Below are 17,956 nucleotides of genomic sequence, written 5' to 3' on the forward strand. Positions count from 1 at the left end.
CCGTTCCCAGAAAACGGAACGCAGGAAGGGCCAGTGGGTTTTTTTTATTTATTATGTGTGGGGGTTTGTTTTTGTTTTGCAAAACTGGGCAAAGGGAGGGAACCATAGCGGTTGCATCCCAAACCTTCCCAAATGCAGCTCCTGCCCTTCTTCGAGGTTTGACTTCCTCCTTACCGGAGAGCGCTCGGGCAGTCGGAGGAGGTAGCTAAAGACATGTGAGAGCCGCCACCACAGCAACGGCGCCTCCCGGACCTGTGAAGGCGGTTGGGAAGAAAAGCCCACGCGGCAGTGCGAGGCGGGAAGCAAACGCCGCTCAGCTCTGGCGCAGCTCCGCCTACCCCTGCGCGGGGGCGCGCGCCCCTTGGCGGCTTGGGTCTTAGCGAGACTTTTCTTCGCGCCATCCCAAACACCGCTCGGATGGAAGGGGAGGTGGCCGCCTACTCCTCCAATGCACCAACCCTGTGTGCACATGTTTAAGTAAAGAGCTCCACATTTGCCTCCTTCCTCCTTCCTTCCACCCGAACATACATAGCACTGCCGTTTTTACTTAGGGATGGCATCGCCGGCGGGGCCGCACGGCTCCCCCACCCCCGCTCGCAGCGCTCAAAAGGAGGGCTTTCCCCCTCACCCGCCGCCCCTGGCCCAGCCCGCCGCTGCTGTTACCTCGCCGTCGTCGTTGCCTCGCGTCGAATCCTCCGCAGCAGCAGCAGCCAAACACCACAGGCGCCAAGGAGGGAAATTGCTGCTGTCCGCTGCTGCGCCTGCGCTGGCAGGACGCATGAGCAGAGCAGCGCGGCGGCGCCATTTCCTCGCCCCTGGCGTGCCAGCAGAGAGAGCTCTGTGTGCCAGCTGTGGCACGCGTGCCACGGGTTCGCCATCACTGGTTTAGGGCTTGCCAAAGGTGAACTGAGATATCTTCAAGGTAGTATGTGTTGAGCACCTCTGAAGTGCTTCATGGCTCCAAGGCAATCCAGATATTTTTTTTTAAAAAATGCTTCGACAGGCATCTATTAAAAGCAAAATTACTATCTCTAAGCCTGCCATAATACCATAACACCAAGGTGGAGTGATGGGCAAGAGCAAGGAAACACCACAGTGGGGAGAAGACAACACAGAAGTTCCATTGTGCCTGACAAGTCAGGCTTGTAATCAGAGGGGGTTACTTTACCTGGAAATGAATTATTTTTAGTTTGCACCTGATTTATTTATTCCCAGGCAAATTCTTATAGGGTTGCAGTTTTAAAGTTAAAAATCAATACCTTGAAAGCAGCCTGTAATCAAAACATCAAACCAGTGAAATTTCAGAAAATGGGTATGAACTCTGTGCGGCAGTTGTGAAGATGCCTAGCCTTTGGTGGGATTTCCTCTTTGAGCTCAGGAGCATTACCCCCTTCACCACTTCCCTCATATGCAATGGGGGCAATTCTGCTGCAGAAATTTTGAGGCTGAGAGAGAAATGGGCCCGAGATTAAAATAATACATTTATTGTGACTGGCTGCTTATACTGTCAATCAGCCAGCCTGCCAATGAAGGAATAGGGGGAGGTATTTGGCATCAGCTCAAAATACACATGAGCACTTTTTGCAGCATTAAATTAATATAAAAACACATTAAAATGTCTCTTTCAGTTGTCTTCTCTGTATTGCACCTAGGAAAGAAAGAGCTGTGGGGTGGAAAATCCAGCTCTTTTTAGTTGTTTTTTGTTTGTTGGAAAATTATGTGCAGTTTTATTGTTTGTTGTGGCTTGATTTAACAGTTTGAAAAATGGAATCATAAATTGGATGCCGTAGGGGTAATTATAATTACCTGCTGTGATAAATTAAGTTTCTCAGTAAGAAAGAACAGGTCTATTATACTTGAATTTTCAGCTTTGAAACTCCTTGTTGTGGGTGATTGCAACATTTACTAGTAGGTACGAATTGACTGTTGTGTTCGTTAATGTGAATTTTTTCACAAATCATAAAGAAACATATGGGGTGGGGGAGATCTGATATACGATCCTGAAGCCTTTGCGTTGAAAACAGGGATTTGCAGAATGATGGTGTCCACCATAAAGATGCCACTTTAGCTGCTGAAGCCCAAGCACAATAGGTCTTGTGCAGCTGTATTGAAAAGCTGGTTCACACATGGTCCTGATATATTATATATTACATGAATTTGTTACAGTTAGTCACTGGGTGACTCAGGGCAACCCTGAACAGATTCCAGTGCCCCTGATTCTGGTGCAGATGAAATAAATGCACCCCTGCCTCCCTCATTTTCTTAGATTCGGGCTGATGGCTAGGGCAGCTCAGAAGGGCCCTTGTGCAAACATGTGTGTGCAATGGTAGAGGCCTAGCTGGAAAGCTTAAAGCCTGCTGCCAACACGGGAGACAGATTGAAGAAAACAAAATATGAACTGGCCCCACCCCTTTGCAAGACAAACTGCAGCTAGAAGGTGGGTGGAGTCATAGTTTCTTTAAAAAGTGTAGACTCGCGCACGCTGGCCAACTTCCATTTTGACATGCATTGTTTGCTTTGGGCTTCTCAGAAGTACATAAAGGCAAGAAGCGAGGTGGGGGGAGAGTGCCAGCCAGCAATGGTGCCCACCTGAGAGGTGCCAGGACTGCACTCTGGCACACTTCAACTGAAAAAAAAGCACTAGGAAGTGCACATTTCTTAGGATGGCCATGCTTCAGTTCATGTATTATTTGGGGAAGTGTGAAGTTAGTAGGTTCACTTTCAATATGAATTGAACTGAATTCCTCTTACGTTCCTGCCCACCAGGGACGATCAGCAAGCTAGAAGCCATTTTGGCATACAAGTGGTACGGTATATAAATTAGTAAATAAGAGTAATATATAGTAGTTATTTGGTGACACTGCCACAGTTGCCATGCTAACGGTTTCCCTTCTCTTGCAGCAATGCTGCGATTGCTGTGCGTTGGGCCTACGAGTGAAAAGTGAAGGTCAAAGCTGCGAGTCCAACCCCAATCTTGGCTACCCTTGCAGCCATGTAATGCTTTCCTGCTGCGAAGGAGAAGACCACCTCATCCCTCCAGAGCTAAAGAGGCACCCTGAACCACTGCCAACAGTGACACCAGAGAAACGTAAGTGCTGCATTGTTAACTACAGGAAGCAGAGATGTGAGGCATCTTCTTCACACTCCGTAAAAAACCATCAACCTGGAGGTAACTTGCATTCTCTAGGCAAACCATTTCCAAGAAATTTAGGTGACTCTCAACTGCAATAGCAATTATTTGCCTCTGCACAATGCTTGGTTCTGCTCCTGTCTCTTCTGTTTATTGCTTGTTGCAGTATTTGTGAGAAGTGTCACATTTTACCACAAGGCCAAGCAGGTTTTATAAGGGGTTGTTAAGGACAATGTATATATACCTGTTTTTTCCAACTTACAGAGATGGAGGTTATTAGCATAGAGTTTATGCTATCCACACATATTGAGGGACATGAATCTCCTTGCTGCAGTAGTACATTTTTGGAATCAAAGTTCTCATAAACCATATCAATATATAGGTACTGTGGGACATAATTTTACATCTACTACAGATGTATTCGGAATGGGCGGCTTCAATAACATTATACTTTGTATTTCTGGTTTTCCCCCATCCCTTGAGTCTATGTTCATCAAAAGCATAACTGATGACCTGTCTGTTGTCTGCCTGCCTCCCCCCCCCCCCGCTTTCTCGATCAGCAGCCTTTAATATTAAACAAACACCACCAACAAAATAAACACATATTGGAACAGATACATTCATTTACCATTATAAAACAAGACACTATAAAATTTATCCCCAACATACTCAGATGTAAGAGAATCTATACCAATCATGCAACCATACTTATGATATGGGAATTTCAGTTATCAAACTACATTGTTTGAGTGTGAAATGGCTGTCAAAGATTAGCTAATATCAACAGATGTTTCTTACAATGCAATCACTACACATATACATGAGAAAATTGTATTATCGTGACCATATTTTAGTTTCTGCATGTAGCCTGAATCCACATTTGCCAAGAGCAAAGCATCTCACCCCTGAGTCCTCACCTCCCAGGAAAGTTGAATAACCCAATTTGAGTTACATTGCTAAGATTTTTGTCCAAGTGGTTGCTTTGTGTCCTTTCATCTGCTACAGGAAGTAAGATTCCTTGGATGTGAATTTTGTTTTTTGTCTTGAGGTTCCCTTGGCAACTCTTGCAACAATTTATTTTATCTTATTTCAACATTCATAGACAATTGATTATCCACTTCTTCTGGGCATTTACCAAGCAATAGGGTTATCACTTGGTAACATTATTTATTAGATTATTTCAAGTTGTCAGTACTAACATGCACAGTCCTGAACAAGCTTGCCCTAGTACCAGCCAAACAAAGTTTTGAGTTCTGTAGTGGGGGTGCTGGTGCTGGTTGTGGATCCCCTGGTGAATGTAACACTAGGTTGCCCTACGTACAGCAAGGCTTCTCAGTGGTGGCATCCTCTCTGTGGAACTTCCTGTTGATTCCCTGCTATTTCATTCAGGAATCACCCCCAGATCTATTTACTTTTGCAGGCCTTTGTGACATAGTAAGAGAGATCCGTTTGCTATAATTGTATCACTGGTTCTTCTACACTTCGATTACTTTTATTTTTTTTAGGTTGTGGTTTTAATTATGTTGTTTAAGCCTGTGGTGTTTTTTTATGATGTAAGCCACCCTGGGCTCTGTATGAGAAAGGGGAGATAATAAGAAATAAAACTTAATAGAAAATAATAATAATTAGATTTAAATCAAGCTTTAAAATCAGCTGCATTCACATCCCTCCTGTTTTCTCATTGTAATTTGCACAAGTCATTTAATCAACTTCTTGGGTGTGATTCATTCATCTCCAGTTACTTCTCATATTTACAGCAGACCCGGTCCTTCAGCTGATAATATTTATTAGTTTTTCATATGATCGGGTGGAAGGCAACTTCATTCATAACACAAACAGAATTATTGTGGAGAGGGAACCTGAATTGCAGCTGTTGGATTTGGAACTCCTGCTTTGTTTCATGTCCAGAAAACAAGAATCAAGAGTGGAGAGAAATGGAGCTTCATGAACTAGTGAAGTGACAGTGCTCCATCTAACAAGCTAATGTCAGGGAAGGGGGTTTCCAGAGAATTCAGAGGTATCTGGGGAATACCCTGAATCCAAATAATCTCACAGCTCAAAAAAAAAAAAAAAAAGGCTTGGTAATTTGAAGGGAATTCACATAAACACTAGTTTCTTTGTTTTTCCCCCCCAATTCTCTCCTTGGCACAGATAAAGGGGAAGGATGGATGCGTCTGGGACACTGCCCATCCTATGTGAACAATGATCCTATTGTGTGGACGCGGGAGTGGGTGGGGGGAGGATTTGCATCTCTGTGTGCCACCCACATAGAATTGCATTATTCCTTCTGCCCTTTTTTTAGGGACTCTGTGATCCACAATCCCTCTTTGCTCCCATCCTCTGCCTGCCTAAATGGTAGGCACTCTACAAATCAATAACATGTGCTACTTGGTTACAGCATAAAAGCTATTATAAAAGAAATTAGTCCATTGATCTGCCCAAACAATCATTTCGAGCAGATCCTCCTGGACTGTGTGCACGCACCCCCTTTCTTCTTCTCCAACTTCTGTTGAGAGTGCTCCCTGTAATTGCTAGTAATTGTAAGCAATTTCATTCTTGGCTGGAAGTAGCAAGAGAGCTAGCTGAGAAAACAAAGCATTTGCACAGGGCAGCTGGTGGCATGGGACCTTCCAAATGCCCAGTGCCTGGGGGGGAGGGCAAGTGGCGATTTGCCTAATGAGGTAGGTTGGGACCTTCTTATAACATGAGCTGAAAGGTTTCATCATTCCAGGTGAAATTATGTCTGCTCCAGTCATTTGCAGATGCCATTTTTCCAGCTGTCAGTATGGAGAGTCTGCAACCCTTTCCCTTTCCTGCTCTTTTTACCTTCAGGGTGTAAATTCAGTTACTTTATGGGTGTAACTGAATTATTTTGCTTTAATGTTTCATAAATTATGCTTTTGGAGATCATAAGTAATTAATGCAGCACACTATTATTTTTGATGTTAATTAGGTTTTACATAAAACAGAGCACAGTAATATATTACAGCAAAATCCATGTCAGGGAGTAATGCAGTAAAGAGAGAATAATATTTAATGAAACCTTTTTTTTTAAAGAGAAGGAGGTTAGCAGATTGAAACTCACATAGATTTATAATAAAGTCTCTTTATTATGTGTGTAATGTGGTTTTATTGCAGTCACACCTATTAGCGAAAACAAGTCTTCAATAAAAGCACAGAGGAAGCATATTAGTCTACACATGTTTCCAAACTTGGGGTCGCCAGCTGTTTTTGGACTACAACTCCCACCATCCCTAGTTGCATGACCAGTGGTCATAGATTATGGAATTGTAGTCCAATACAGCTGGAGACCCAATTTCAGAAACACGGGTTTACAGAATGGGCGTGGGGAACCTGTAGCCCTACATATGCTGGAGAACTACAACTCTCACGGTCACTTACCATTTCCCATGTTGGCTGGGGATGATGGGAGTCTCCAGATGCCTGCAGACACAGATAAAGATGAAGGTTGGCCTGACTTCCTGGTGCAGGGAGTTCCATATGTGGGTGGTGCTTCACAGAAACCCTCTCGCAAATTGCCACCAGAAGCCAATGCATGCTTTAAGAGGGCCACATCAACTGATCTTAAAGGACCAGCAGATTCACATGGAAAGAGGTCATTCTTTGGGAAGCTTGGTCCTAAGCTATTTGGGGCTTCAAAAGATACAGCCAGCACCTTGAATTGCACATAGAAATGAACCAGCAGTCAGTCAGCTGATAAAATAAGGTGTCACATGATCCCAACACTTGGTCCCAATCAAGAGTTTAGCAGCGGTAATCTGCACCGATTGAAGTTTTCAAGAGCAACCCCTTGTAGAGCATAGGATAATAGTCTAGTGGAGATAATAGTCCAGCTGTTCAAGAGTGGAACGGACTCCCTCGGGAGGTTGTGGACTCTCCTTCTTTGGAGGTTTTTAAGCAGAGGTGGGTGGTCTTTTGTCATGGATGCTTTAGCTGAGATTCCTGCATTGCAGGGGGTTGGACTACCCTCAGGGTCCCTTCCAACTCTACAATTCTATGTCAGATCATGGCCAGGACTGACCATACCAGGAATGTGCACAGCTGGTATATTGGTCTGAGTTGGTCAACAGGATACTTGATTATTTTCCGCAACTAATGACTTTTTGCCCTTTAACCGCCAGTCAGTCAATCTCAATTCCTCATCTCAGTGGCCATGGAGATTAAGTTAACTGGCCAGGAGTAAAAGCATCTGATTTGCATTTAACTGTGAAGCTTCTCATGGACCTTTTAGATGGTGGAAGGAATATTTGCATTTAAAATAATATTTCTTGCCAGTTGCTTTGCTTGACTCTCAGTGAGATGTTGTGCCTCTGTGGTCACCACTGAGGTTTATAGCTTCACCATAAGGTGATGTATCTAAAGATTATAGAGGGTTGTACATAGCCTTTGAGACATCAATTGTTGGGTATTCTGCTATATTGTATACATATACAAAAATAGATAAACAAGCTACGTGCTTCTTTTAATTTTCTGGGAAAAAAATACTGTCAAGTTACAAAAATAGATTCTTTTATAACATCCTATAATTCCTTTGTGTGTGCCAATAATAAATGAATGGAGTCGATTGGAACCACGTTGCCTGATGGCATCAATCCAGTTCTTCTGTGAATTGTGGCTCTCCATTTCAGCAACCCCCAGAATTTTAATCACACATTCTTTGACCAAAGCAGATGCAGGTCTTTTTCAATGCTGAACTCAAAACTATCATAGCAGCAAATAACTTACTAATGTTGAAGTCTGTGGAATGTTTTCCACAACCATATGAAACAATACATAAGGGCATCAACAGATATCTTAAAAATGATCCCAGAAGCAGGCAGTGGGAGATTATCAAGAATATGACCACTCACAGAGATGGAAAGAAGAAACAGTTCCAACCAAAGAAGATTGGCAACAAAAACTGATGGTGTATGCAGAAAAGGTGAAACTTACCAGAAGATTAAGAGACCAAGAAGAGAGATGTTTTAATATAGAATGGGGAATTTTTTTAGATTATATGAAGAATTTTTGTGAACAGCTTAAATCATTAGCAGGACTGACATAAAACTGCACAATGAGAATAACCTAAATAGAATATAAAGGAAAACCAGTTAATAGATTTGAATTGGATATGCTGTAGTAAAAGATATAAGTAATGGCATAAAAACCTCCAAGGAAGGAGAGTCCACCATCTCTTGTGGGAATCTGTTCTACTGTCAATCAGCTCTTACCATCAGAAAGTTCTTCCTGATGTTTAGTCAGAAATTCCTTTCTTGTAACTTGAATCCATTGGTTCAGGTCCACAGGACAAAACAAGCTTGTTCCATCCTCCATGTGACATGTTTCTCTGCACATGTTCCAGCTTATCGATGATATTCTTAAATTGTGATGCCCAGAACTGGACGCAGTATTCCAGGTGTGGTCTGAACAAGGAACTTGTCAACAACCTTACTGAAATCAAGATATACTATGTCCACAGCATTCCCCTGATCTACCAACTTTTAAACTTTATCAAGATAAGAAAGGAGAGTCATCTGCATGACTTGTTGTGGAAAAACCCATGCTGGTTCTTAGTAATCACACCATCATTTTCTAAGTGCTCACAGACTGACTGTTCTGGGACCTTTCCTAGTATAAGTGTCAAGCTCAGCGGCTGATAGTTACTTGGGTCTTCTTTTTCTCATTGTTGAAGATGGGGACAACATTTGCCTGCCTCCAGTCTGCAGGGGCCTCACCTGTTCTCCAGGAATTCTCAAAAATTATAGACAAAGGCTGTGAGTAGGAAGAGAAGAGAAGGAAGCATTTTTAAAATCTTTTTGGGAGAGGGTTATATTTATATGAAGGATGGTGCAGGTGAATGCATAGCTGATATTTGGTAAGCTGATGGCATTGCCTGAGCAGATAACAGTATTTTTTATTTGCTAATGTTCACACACTTGTGTGTTATGGAGCTATGTGCTTTTTCTGAAAGAGATTCTTCTTGTGCAGCTGCACAGCCTTGAGCCATCTTTTATTATAATACAACATTTTTCGTCTGTTGTACTCAGGCAGAGTCCACAGGAATAAAAGAAATCTCAAATCAGCTGAGACCTGCCTTAACTCTCCAGGTCGAAATGTAAATTGATACCTGCCTCTTTATTCTTGCTATTCTCTGCTCAACTTCAAACCACTGGTAAGCCACAAAAAAGAAATGAATAGGGAAAAGGTAACAAAACACTGATTAGTTACTTACACTGGCAATGCTGAGCTTATCAGAAGCAAACACATTCCTCCCTCCTGGATTGTAGCTGCTTTGGGGAAATGCGAACAATTTCTGCCTAATATATCATTACCCTTCAGAGGCTGATATTTATTTATTTATTTATTGTTAGCAACTTGTACAATGTCTGCTGTTACTGGGGTCCCCCTCCCCCCCACATTTTTTCCTTTATTAAAATGTTCTTAGCTTCTTGTTTCTGTCTGTTTCCTTTAAAAGCCATTTCAAAAACTTTAGAATATTAATGGGTTTTCAAACATTGCATTAAAAACAAAACCATGAAGGTGACTCGCGCTTGAAAGAAAGCGACTGTGCTTCTTTGCTGGACAGGTGGCCAAAGGAAAGGCTCTCCAGAAATGCATTATAATATTTATGGGAAATGCAGTGAAACGATAGGCAACATTGAAATCTTCTCACTAGTGTTCAACAGCTAAAGGGGGCAGTCCTAATCTCAGTGCCGCCACCAGTGGAAACTTGGTAAGAAATGAGAACATCACGGCATCTGTAGCCCTGCTACCCAAATGGTGGAAGGTGGGGGTGCAGGATGATCAAGCCTGCATCAGGCCTGATGCTGACACAAAAAGGCAGTGAGACGACTTGAGTTCCAGAGGATTCCAAGGCTGTGCTCAGCCTTTGCCCTGTTCGGCTCCCATCAGCAGGGAACCTGCCAGTGGAACTCCCCGCCGCCACCACACCTGCACATGTGGTGGGGCAAAGGGGATGTGCAATGCCAATACAGTAGAACCTGCATTGCTCTAATGGTAACGGCTGTTGGGGAGGCCAATTTAGCCAGCACTGGGGGGTTTGGATTGCAGTGTAAAGTTGAAGATTATAGCTTGGATCCTCAGTTGTGTGCAGTGGCCACTCCATGAATGGATGCTCCCACTGGTGGAAGCGGGGATGCAATTTTCTCTAATCCTTCCTCCTCCTTAACCCCCTCTGTCCCTGAGAGCCTTCTCCAGGAGTTGCTGGGGGTTTTAGGGAGGAAGCAGAGTTGGCAAGTTCCACCTACGAGAACATCCATTTGTGGAGCAGAAACCTCTGCTGGATCCAGCTCACTTCCATGAATGGGAGAAGCCCTTCCATTTCTAGCGTAGTTCTCAACAGCCGTGGCAGGAGAGTACGGCAAGTGTTGTAGGCAGACTAAAGGACACCCAACATTACATTTTGGGAATGATTCATGCTCCTGTGCAGCTGCATTGTTTTTATACTTTCGGGTGTCCCATGATCATATTATGAAGTAGTGGTGTTCTATAACACTGCTAGGAGTGTTTTCCAGTGTATTTCTTACCCATAAAAATATATGGTGTGGTGTGAGTATTTTTTTATTCTGAAAGTGTGGTCCAGAGAAAAAAGTTTGAGAACCACTGATTTATAGAATGGCAGGTGTGAGTCCAGCTCTGTTGTTGTTTTTTATTTCTTGTGTACAAAGGAACATCAGCATACATGGCACTTCTCCTGAATGACGCAAGAAAGGCAATTCCATGCCTGAGGAAGTAATCTAAATTTAGACAAAGGAGAGAAGGGAAAGAAGAGGGGGAGAGAACATGAGATCAGATGCTGTGCACTTCAGGAAAAGTGGTGCAAAGGAGATATTTGCCCACCCTGTGCTTCTGATTAAAATGTGAATGGAGTGACTTGTGTTTTGATAGCAGCATCCCAAGAGGAGAGCTTTCCAAACTGTACCCCGTCCCCTTTCTGGGCAAAGTAATCACTCCCCCAAAGCACCCATTTTTGAAGGTTACCTGCACAGGCGACCGGCCTCATGTTGCCCCAGGTCCTCTCCCCTTTGGTTGGGCCTCCCCCATCCACTCATCTGCCAGCTCAAATATAGGGGTGGTGGTTATTACGAGTTTTTACGAGAGCATCTTGAAGATTTATTTATATGCCAAGCATAACAGTTGAACTTTGTACCTTGCTCAGAGGTGGTAGACCAGCTGGGTGTCAAGTTAGTTTTATTTTATCTTGTACTCTGCTTATCTCTCCCTTAAACTTCTCTCTCTCTCTCTCTCTCTCTCTCTCTCTCTCTCTCTCTCTCACACACACACACACACACACACACACAGTGCTTTTTAAAAAAATAATGTTTAGGGGTACTCTCATTTTGACTCCAGAAAATCACCATTTAATAGTTCAAATTGGGAAAAATAAATACAGTAAATGGACAAAAGTACAAAGATTCACAAAATGTTTAGGGATATGCGTACCCCTGCATCCCCCCAGAAAAAAGCACTGTATAGATATATATAAACTTTAGTCATGAATCTAAAAGAATGACTTTTGGACACCAATAGAATGATCGTGGTTATTTTTTGGTCATCCGTTTTCACTTGGCGTTTCCTATTTAATGGTCAAAGAACCAGGTCAGAATTTAATCAGCTCTGGCTACATCCATCATGCTCCAGGATTATTCTCTTAGATCATAGTCACTAACAATGCAGAAGCATGAGGGAAAAGCACCCCCTCTCCCCCTCCTTCCCCCAATGCTACTAGTAGTACTAGAAGCTGACAATCTCTGTGGAATAAATGTATGTTAATCACAGGCATCTGACGAAGGGACCGTATTTCATCCACGCTCATGCCAAAATTGATTGGTTAGTTTTTAAGGTGCCACAAGGTTCTTTGTAGTTTTTGCTGCAAGAGACCAACATGACTAACCCTCTGGAAATGGTTGCTTTTTGCACCATCATCATCTGTTATGCAGTATAAGGTCCATTTCTTGATAAATGGCACAGTGCATTGGAATCTGTCTCTAGACAACCGAAGTTTACACCAGCCACTGCCTATTCTGCATGACCTCTGGCAAATAGGTTTTCCTCTATTTCCTCTGTTTGCCCTCCACATTTGCTGACCAAATGAGCTGTGCACTAAGAGCTAAAGCAATTCCTTTTAATCAATGGCCATTTTAAAGTTCAATTCTCCCTCTCTCAGAGCTCTCCCTCCTCCCAGGTTTGTGATCAATTGCATTTGACCTTTAGGCTTCCTCTCTGCCCAGCCTCCTCTCCTCCTCCGCATGGCAGGGAGAGCAGAACAGAGGAGGGAGGGCTAAGTTGTCCAATGTGCTAATGTGGATGTAGGCTTAGAGCTTGCCCAGAGGCAAGGCTCTAGATAGAACTTGAAACAAGATGTTCACCATTAAAAACAGATCCCCTCTCCTGGGTTTTAATATGTTCCTCATCTTCATTCTGTGGACTTTGCATGCATGCACTGTGAATGAGGGAAATCCTCTGGATTTGCCTCGTTCGTGGCACATGTCCTCCTTCAGCCTTTGTAAGCCACCATCTGCTGCTTCTGTACGCTCTTGTCATCTTGAAGATGGTACTGTGCATTCACAAAATCTCTGAAGCCCAGGAAATGTATCACTTTTATTTCCATCCATACCTCACTGTTCTTAGTGTCATTCCATCTCTTTGCACTTTTCAGCAGTGTTACACATTTAAATAGGCTTTCCACCCTTCTGTCCTCTACTGTCAGGCGTGGAGAGTCCTCCCCTCCCTTCAGTAACTTCAAAGATAAGAATTAACGAGCCGTTGATAGATTTATAGTCTTTTTATTATAGCATCATGTTGCAAGCACAAATACACAGCTCTCTCCAAGGAGGGCAGTTGGCTACTCTAAACCCTCCTTCTGACTTCCGCAGCATAATTGGGCACCAGCGGGAAGTTCCTCCCTCCCTCTGACTCCTTTGCTCTCTGGTACGTTTGGACCTCTGAGTCCGTGGGGTGTGGTGTCCCCCACACTCTCAAGCAGTGTCTCAACTAGCTGCCCCCTCCCTTCTGGTTCTCTTGTCATTATCTCAAAACTGGGTAACTCCTCCCTAAGCTGTTCAGCTTCTCTCTGTCTCTCTCTCTCTGCTTCTGAACATGCTGTGGACAAGGAGGGGGCAACTCTTCCCCCTTCAGCTCTCCATCGGAAAGAAGTTGTTCTGCCATAGAATGCATTCCCCAGTCCTCGTCTTCAGACCATTCCCTGACATCTGCAGGGCTAACTAGAGGGCTCTGTGTGATCAAAGCGTACAAAGCCTATTATGATGTGTCTACAGGGCTCTTGTCAGGAGAAATGCTCCCCTTGCTGCCACCATGGCACTTAGTGACAGGAACCCTGGCGAAGAGGTATGCCATTGCCTGTATCCCCCAAAGTCTACCTGACAGTTGAATTACTGCTACCATCGTCATTCAAAGACAAGTCAAGCTATGGGAGTAAGGTTATTCCTACTCTCCCAGTTACAGCCTGTCGGACTGATGGGTTTTTCGCTAATATATAGCAGTGCTCAAAGTCTGGTAATGTGCATATAAAGAACATGCATTTCCCCTTGCCTTTTCTAATTGCTTGCGCATGTTGACAGTTTCAGAGTTTGAGGATCACCATGAAGCCTTGTCGATCAGTAATGAAGCCGAATTGTCAAACAGCTTACCTGGAGATGACTTGGATGAGTGTCTTGCCTATCCTGGAGAGCTCTGCCAACACCTTTGCATCAATACAGTGGGATCCTACAAGTGCTCATGTTTCCCAAGATTTACTTTGCAGGACGATGGACTCAGCTGCAATCCAGGTGAGAAGAAGAAACACTGGGAAAATGTGTATTGGGTCTGACTACAATAGGTTTACTCTCATATTTAGCTCTCCTAATTTGCCAGCTGGGACACTGGTGGCACTGTGGTCTAAACCACTGAGCCTTTTGGGCTTGCTGGTCAGAAGGTCAGTGGTTCGAATCCCCACGACCGGGTGAGCTCCATTGCTCGGTCCCAGCTCCTGCCAACCTAGCAGTTCTAAAGCACGCAAAAAAGTGCAAGTAGATAAATGGGTATCGCTCCAGCAGGAAGGTAAACGCCGTTTCTGTGCGCTGCTCTGGTTTCGGTGTTCCATTGCACCAGAAGCGGCTTAGTCATGCTGGCCATATGACTCAGAAAACTGTCTGCGGACAAACGCCTGCTCCCTCAGCCTGTAAAGCGAGATGAGGGCCGCAACCCCAGAGTCGTCTGCAACTGGACTTAACTGCCAGGGGTCCTTTACCTTTACCTTTTAATTTGCCAGCACACATGTACCTATGCATCAGCTGTTACTGTAATCACTTGATGATCTTCAACCAAATGTATGAAATGCGTTCATTGAAGAGTCTTGTGTGTGAAGTACTATGAAACCTTCATCTGTGCAGGGTGATACTGTATGTGATGGCTCTTTCACATGTGCTGGTCATCACATGAAAGGTGTGTGGGGATGCACTACACATCCAGTGTCTTCCAACCCCCACAGAAAGGGTGCTCATCCAGCACAGCAAACAGCTCTTGGGCTGGCTGAAGAGAGCATGATTTCCCTGGGTATGGTGGCACATGAGAATCACTCGAAAGGAGGGATCGTTGGCAAATGACTAAGGTCTCATGGGTAATCAAATATGCATTGGAGGTATATTTGGCCTTATCAGAGGCCTTTTCATTGGGGGTGTGAATTTGGCAATGGCGGTGGCTTGTTTACCTGCAGTAGTATGCATGGAGGTGCTCCATGGGAATTGTAGTCTCAAAACATCTGGAGAGCTGAGTTTGAGGAAGCCTGCTCTATAACAAATGTTGTTGTTGTTCAGTCGTTCAGTCGTGTCCGACTCTTCGTGACCCCATGGACCAGAGCACGCCAGGCACCCCTATCCTCCACTGCCTCCCGCAGTTTGGCCAAACTCATGCAAGTCGCTTCGAGAACACTGTCCAAACACCTCATCCTCTGTCATCCCCTTCTCCTTGTGCCCTCCATCTTTCCCAACATCAGGGTCTTTTCCAGGGAGTCTTCTCTTCTCATGAGGTGGCCAAAGTACTGGACCCTCAACTTCAGGATCTGCCCTTCCAGTGACCAAATAGAAGTAACTAAATATAACAAATAGAAGTAACTAAATCAAAATATGAAACTCATCCAGCCGCTGCCCCACAACCACCTCTTGTTATCTTTTAAGTAGATGCTAAACTAAATTGCAGCAAGAGATCCAATGTATCATATACAGTTTTCATACTTGTAAGCTGCCCTCTAAATATCAAATAGGACAACTTGATTTATACAAAATCATATCAAATATTCTTGTTGACTTACACTGTAATTCCTTCTCTTAGTGATGACTTGCCATTCATATTCATCTGTGTCTAATATGTGTATGCTTTCAAATAGAAGAAAAACACACTTTTGAGATGCTAAAACATGGGTAGCATCCACCCAAAGTTAAGAACCTTGATTAACACAGTTGCAAATGAAAGAGGTTTAAACACTTCCTGAATAACTCCAAATAACTCAATGGGACTTTCCAGCGCTCCCCTTCGAATGGACCATGCCCATCATTTGGTCAGAAAACAAATTTGTCAGCAACCATAATGACAAATATCTTCAAAATATCATTACACTGTCACAAATGTATCCTTACATTTTATCTTTGTATCCTTACAAAGAATTGTTTATCCCTCCCTTCTCAAATATGACCGTAGTTGTCTTTAGCCAATTTTCAATGAGCAGGCGAGGAATGGCTGAAGCCACTGGTGTGGCTCGCAGGCAATGGAACAACCGTGAATATGATTACTGAAAAAGCAGGAGTGTGTGGGACCTTACATACCAAACAAAGCGAAATTGGACCTAAACAATCCATTTAAGATACCAGCTCTCTGTCTGGAAGCATTCTGTGTTTCCTTATAAGCCACAAATATAGTTCAGTTACTGTTCATGTCCCTGTGGTCACTGAGATATATGAAGCAAATTAAAGTTTATTTCCTCCCTTTTATATAATATAAATGTATAGATTTTGAAGAAGATGGACCAAATACTGCCTTACAGGACAAAGCCACTATTGCTCCAGAAGCCTTGAATATCCAGCCCGCAACCATCAACAAAGAGGAAGAGAAGTGTAAAGGTATGTCTAAATAGGCAAGGTGGAGACGTGAGATGGTTTTTACAAGTCTGCAATACATGCAAAAGCTTCTTGGGTTGTTTTGATTTCAACACACGTCCACACATTGCTTGCCTCCAGTATTAGCCTGAAGAGAGCGAGAGACGGACAAAATCTCAGAAGGTAACGTGCTGAGGTAATTCGAGGTTAGCTGCTGAATTCAAGGTTATTTCATACTATCTATTTAGGGCTGTTGAGGCAACACAGCTGTACATGGTAATTTCAAATGCACAGATGGGAATGAATGACACAGGTGTGTTTGCCTATAAAAGAAGCCTTGTACATAGTGATTAAGGTTACGAGAATAGATTGTTTTCACATTTTACATCCTGGTGCAATGACAGGGGTTATAATTAGAGGAAGGAATTCTTGGGACTTGAAAGGAATTTTGTTTTGCTCAGGAATTTCATGCATTTTTCAAACACTCTGTTTCCTAGATAATGGTCCCTGCAAGCACATATGTAATACTTTGGAAGGGGCAGTTGTGTGCTCTTGCTCACCTGGATATGCTCTGATGTCAGACGGGGTTTCGTGTGAAGGTACGTGAATGCTGAAATTCTATCTACTCTGTTTCATACATTGAAATGTATCAGGGAAGCTTCCTAGCAGCTCGTTTGCAAGAGTGGTTCATGAGAACACGCAGGCCATGACACAAGAGGTGTTGGGCAGCCCAGTTGCTCAGTTCATTGATATCGTTGGAGGCAAGTCCCAAACATGGATGGCCTGTTTTATACATCATGCTAAATAGCTGTCACCTTGTTGGGTGAAGGGCTGTGGATGATCTTGAACAGCATTTGCTGTCTCAAAAACAGGGAGAATGTGTCTAGGGTCACATTCCCTTGTGGGGTTTCTGTTGAGGGCCACTTATCAACAGGGCTGACGCTTGTCATGACTGGGCTGAAGGCCAAATGTTAGTACCACACACACACACACACACACACACACACTCCCCCCTCCTCAGTTTTCTCTTTCTGTGCCATCTTTCCCCCACCTTTTCTCCCCTCAATGAAATTAGGGTGAACCCCATATGTGGCTGTGAGGCCACAGGCTTTGCAGCCCTGCTTTAAAATCTGATGTATAAAACTGCCATTCATTATTTCCAGTGCCATAAGTTAATTTTCTGTCTTATCGCTGGGTGGAAAATTAATTAATTTAAGTGCCCATTGAGAGCCAAACACCTCCTTCATTGCCTTCCTCATGATCAGACCAAAGCTCTCGTTTTTGCCCATGACCTAAGTGCTGGTGTATGACCCACAGTGTGAAAACTGCACTGGAAGCCTCCTGTGGTTGCTTCTTTTACGCAAGAAGGTCTTGCTTAAGCAAGAGCACACCACAGGAATTGGGGCATTTCCTTCATGCCACCACAAACCAAAAGAGAATGAGTGAGCGATTTGATAGTATGGAGAAAAGGTTCTCTTTCTTGCGGCAAACTGAATAGGAAACCATTGTGGCTGAGGGCCAATGAAAGTCATTTAAAGACTGTCATATCTGCTACTCTTGGGCAATGACTTTTCCATTCAGTTTAAGATGTCAGAGATAATATTGTGCAAAGTGACCTCACATGTGTATTGTGTGACTAGTCTGCTAGAACAAATAGCAGAAGCAAATATGTTTCTGTTGGGAAGGACCTTCCTCACCCTGATGACTTCAGTGTTTC

At 43.6% G+C, this 17,956-nt stretch overlaps 1 protein-coding gene across 1 annotated transcript in view; it reads left to right on the forward strand.

The window, feature by feature from the left end:
- The window catches only part of FBLN2 (fibulin 2), a 123,879-nt gene that overhangs the window by 65,583 nt on the left and 40,340 nt on the right, over window positions 1-17,956 (forward strand). The window contains 4 exon segments of the mRNA XM_033140856.1: window positions 2,902-3,088; window positions 13,732-13,938; window positions 16,153-16,263; window positions 16,737-16,838. Of these exon segments, the coding sequence (XP_032996747.1) occupies window positions 2,902-3,088; window positions 13,732-13,938; window positions 16,153-16,263; window positions 16,737-16,838 (607 nt within the window).

The sequence above is a fragment of the Lacerta agilis genome, chromosome 2, assembly GCF_009819535.1.
Source record: "Lacerta agilis isolate rLacAgi1 chromosome 2, rLacAgi1.pri, whole genome shotgun sequence".
NCBI classification, from domain to species: domain Eukaryota; kingdom Metazoa; phylum Chordata; class Lepidosauria; order Squamata; family Lacertidae; genus Lacerta; species Lacerta agilis.